The sequence below is a fragment of the Gossypium arboreum genome, chromosome 5, assembly GCF_025698485.1.
Source record: "Gossypium arboreum isolate Shixiya-1 chromosome 5, ASM2569848v2, whole genome shotgun sequence".
Taxonomy (NCBI): domain Eukaryota; kingdom Viridiplantae; phylum Streptophyta; class Magnoliopsida; order Malvales; family Malvaceae; genus Gossypium; species Gossypium arboreum.
In genome coordinates this window covers 88,783,710-88,787,969 of record NC_069074.1, presented here as the reverse complement: position 1 = coordinate 88,787,969, position 4,260 = coordinate 88,783,710, and the positions used below count along the sequence as shown (strand labels likewise).

The 4,260-nt window shown below is 31.5% G+C and overlaps 1 protein-coding gene across 1 annotated transcript; it reads left to right on the top strand.

Moving 5' to 3' along the window:
* The first annotated feature begins 597 nt into the window (after positions 1-597).
* On the top strand, positions 598-3,612 carry LOC108450792 ((+)-delta-cadinene synthase isozyme XC14-like). Its single transcript, XM_017748562.2, has 7 exons — positions 598-808; positions 909-1,173; positions 1,275-1,647; positions 1,997-2,215; positions 2,329-2,467; positions 2,632-2,880; positions 3,182-3,612. Exons 1-7 carry the CDS (start codon positions 680-682, stop codon positions 3,473-3,475), a joined length of 1,668 nt encoding a protein of 555 aa, XP_017604051.1. The 5' UTR covers positions 598-679; the 3' UTR covers positions 3,476-3,612.
* Positions 3,613-4,260: the final 648 nt, after the last annotated feature.

The following is a 4,260-nucleotide window of genomic DNA, read 5'->3' as shown; positions in this document are numbered from 1 at the left end:
TAGGAGTAAGATTTTAAGTTTCCAATATACACTCACTATTAGAGATGGAAAGAGAAAAAATTAAAATCAATGATATAAGACTCGATAAGATTAGGGTTTTGAAATCGAATTTGGGTTTAGGACTGTCTTGGCCTAAGAGAATTATAAAACTTTCCTCTCCCACTCATCTTCCCATCTTTTGTTGTATTGATAATAATTGTGTACATGTTATAGGTATTAATTAAATAATATTTAATCATTCTTTAAATATTTGTTTTATGTTTAATACGTAATTTGATGAGGGACGTTTTTAAAGTGATGTGAGAACGTGAGTAATTTATTTGATCTATTAACTTTATAAAATATTATTTAAATTTTTTATTTAAATTTTAGTCTATTTTAATCTTTAAACATAATAATTAAAATATGATGTGAAACATACTTAAACACACTAATTAAACTGTAAACTTATGTATATCTACCACATGAAAGTTTAGATTTTATGTATTAAAAATAGTGTCCACAAAATTTATCTATGCAGTACAATTTGATGTATGTATGTTAAATCACTAATACTTTTTACCTATAAATACATGTAACAATTGCACTCTTATCCTCACGGATTCTGTGCCAAATTTCAAGAGCAAACCAAAAAAGGCAGCAAATTAAGCTTTTAAATATTTCCTTTTGATAAATCGAAATGGCTTCACAAGTTTCTCAAAAGCTTTCTTCATCACCCTTTTCTTCCAATAAGGATGAAATGCGTCCCAAACCCAATATTCCGCCGCCCAGCATTTGGGGAGATGTCTTCCTCAATTGTCCCTACAAGGTATACATACATATGACCATACTGACATATAATCTTAACATATTATTTGTTTAATTATTTAGTGATTCAATATGAATAAAATTTTCTTTATTTTGAGTAGAATATTGATGCTGAAACTGAAAAACACCACCAACAATTGAAAGAAGAAGTGAGGAAGATGATTGTAGCACCAATGGCTAATTCAACCCAAAAGTTACCCTTCATTGATTCAGTCCAAAGATTGGGTGTGAGTTACCATTTCACGAAGGAGATCGAAGATGAACTAGAGAACATCTACCACAACGACAATGATGCCGAGAACGACCTCTACACTACATCTCTTCGATTCCGACTACTCCGGGAGCATGGATTCAATGTTTCATGCGGTACTTATTGGAACAACAACATAGTGTTTTTAAGTTTCTTGAGAATATAATTTCATGGAATGTTTGATAACGATATATCATTTTGGGTAATTTGATCTCAGAGGTCTTCAACAAGTTTAAAGACGAGCAAGGGAATTTCAAGTCATCCGTGACAAGCGATGTTCGAGGATTGTTGGAACTTTACGAAGCCTCCTATATGAGGGTTCATGGGGAAGATATATTGGATGAAGCAATTTCTTTCACCACCAACCATTTAAGCCTTGTTGTAGCATCTTTGGACTACCCTTTGTCCGAACAGGTTTCTCATGCTTTGAAACAATCAATTCGAAGAGGCTTACCAAGGGTTGAGGCAAGGCACTATCTTTCAGTATACCAAGATATTGAGTCCCATAATAAGTCTTTGTTGGAGTTTGCTAAGATCGATTTCAACATGTTACAACTTTTGCATAGGAAAGAGATAAGTGAGATTTGTAGGTATGTTTTTTAAATCTTTTTCACCCATTTTTTTTTCTTTTTCATCTTTTTTATTTTTTTGGTGTACAGGGGTTGAATTTATAGGAGGCACCATCCTTAGTATAGGAGAGGAGTTGCAAATACTAATATTTGAATCTTAAACGTATTAAATAGCACTAGTTAAAAGTGACAGCATGGACCTTGAATTCATCTCTTCACCTATTTCATTTTAGTTATATATATTTTAAAATTTGAGGTTGCCAATTAAATCAAAAATCACAATTTACTCATCGACAACATGAATGTGAAACTAATTAAACCTTTGAAGACTCATTGTGCTAATGGGGTTTATCATGATATGAATTTTTAGGTGGTGGAAGGATTTAGACTTTAAAAGAAAGTTGCCATATGCAAGAGATAGAGTGGTTGAATGCTATTTTTGGATCTTGGGAGTGTACTTTGAGCCTCAATATTCACTTGGTAGAAAGATGACGACAAAAGTGCTAGCAATGACATCTCATTTAGATGATACATATGACTCATATGCAACTTATGATGAGCTCATTATCTATAGAAGTGCTATTGAGAGGTATATCTTTAATTTCTGTAGTAGGTTAGATTTCTTTAATTGGAGATTAACATTCAAATAAATATATATATATAATGACAAATGATCTAATATAACAATGAAGTTCAATTCAGGTGGGAAATCAAATGCATAGATCAACTTCCAGAATATATGAAATTGAACTACAAAGCACTATTAGATGTTTATGAAGAAATGGAACAACTGGTGGCTGAGCACGGGAGACAATATTGTGTCGAATATGCGAAAAATGCAGTATGTATATTAACAAACATGATTTGATACAAAAAAGATAAGATATTAGCTAAATTTTAAATCTAAAAAAACAGTTAACTTGAATAACAATATATAGTAGTTTAAATAATATTATAGAATTTGATTTGATATTAGTGATAATTATTGGAATTTTGTTGTCTCAGATGATACAACTTCTTCAATTCTACTTTATGGAGGCCAAATGGGCTCTTCAAAACTACAAACCATCGTTCGAAGAATTTAAGGCTAATGCAGTGTCATCTAGTGGTTATGCCATGCTTGCTATCACATCTTTCGTCGGTATGGGAGATATGATAACACCAGAGACCTTTAAATGGGCAGTTAGTAACCCTAAAATCATTGAAGCTTCCACAATTATTTGTCGGTTTACGGATGATGTTACTGAACATAAGGTATCATAATATATTTATATAATCACAAGAAACCAAACTCTTCACTCAATAATTAGATGTCTTTGTAATGAAATCAAATGAAGGTTTTTATCATGATCTGAAACAAATAAAATTTAATGTTTATATATCAAATGTTTAGTCTTAGAAGATAAGAAAAAAAAATAGTTTCATTTTAGGGTTACTAGTGAGGAAGTATTGTCAATGAAGGTAGTTTATTATCACAAAATAAATAAAGTTTAATATACTGACAAATTTTAGGGTATATAATGATAGAATAGTTTTGATTTTATGACGATTGCAGTTCAAGCATAGGAGAGAAGATGAATGGTCAACAATTGACTATTACATGAAAGAATATGGCGCAACAGCACAAGAGGCATACGATGTATTCAACAAGCATATCGAGAGTGCTTGGAAAGATACGAATCAAGAGTTTCTGAAACCAAGAGAAATGCCAACAGAGGTTTTGAATCGTAGCCTAAACCTTTCAAGGGTAATGGATGTGTTAGACAAGGATGGAGATGGTTATACACATGTTACTAAGCTGATTAAAGATGCAATCACTTCATTGTTGATTGAGCCCATCACACTTTGAAATTATATTAAGCTTGTTGTTTAAGGGATAGTTAGTAAGTTCCATCTAATAATGTGGAAAGTGCAAATCCATTGTCTTTCTACTTGTTTCCTTATTAATTCAATAAAATCCTTTTCAAGCTTTTCGTTGTGAAAAAATTGCTATTTTATATTTTAATTGTCTTTTCAATATAAAAATAGAATGAGTTATAAATACTAGAATTAAGATAAAAAAGAACCCGCTAATCATTACCACTTAAAGTCTATTGAGTTTATTAAAATAATTTTACAAAAAAAAATATTTTGTAATCAAATTATGTAGGTCATATTATAATTTATGTTGTTAATATATAAAAAATTCTGTAATGACTTGCTTCAGCCTTGCAAGTGGATGACCTTTTTCACCAACCAAAATATATCATTTAAAATTGAAATAACATAAATGTTAACCAAAAGATATTGTTCCTCTCTCACGTTCCAAATTTCTTCCCCACTCCCTCTTATGTTTGTTTTTCTTTTCTATTCTTCTATTCTTTTGCTTCCTGTTATTATTTTTGCCTTTTTGTGTTGCCACCTATTATGCGATCGTTGTGTGGTGTCGATGGAGTTGATAGTAAGTAAATCTCGTGTAGATATCGTTACTTTCTATGGTGAGGTTTTTAGTTTTCCTTGCACTCAATTAACGTTTTGGTGCATTACAAACTTCGTTTATTGATCGTTTTGGTTTTCCAATAGGAGAAGAACGTGAGGCGTATCACGTTCCTCCGGCGATCTAGGCACTGTTATAAGCCACTGTCTTTTCAAGGG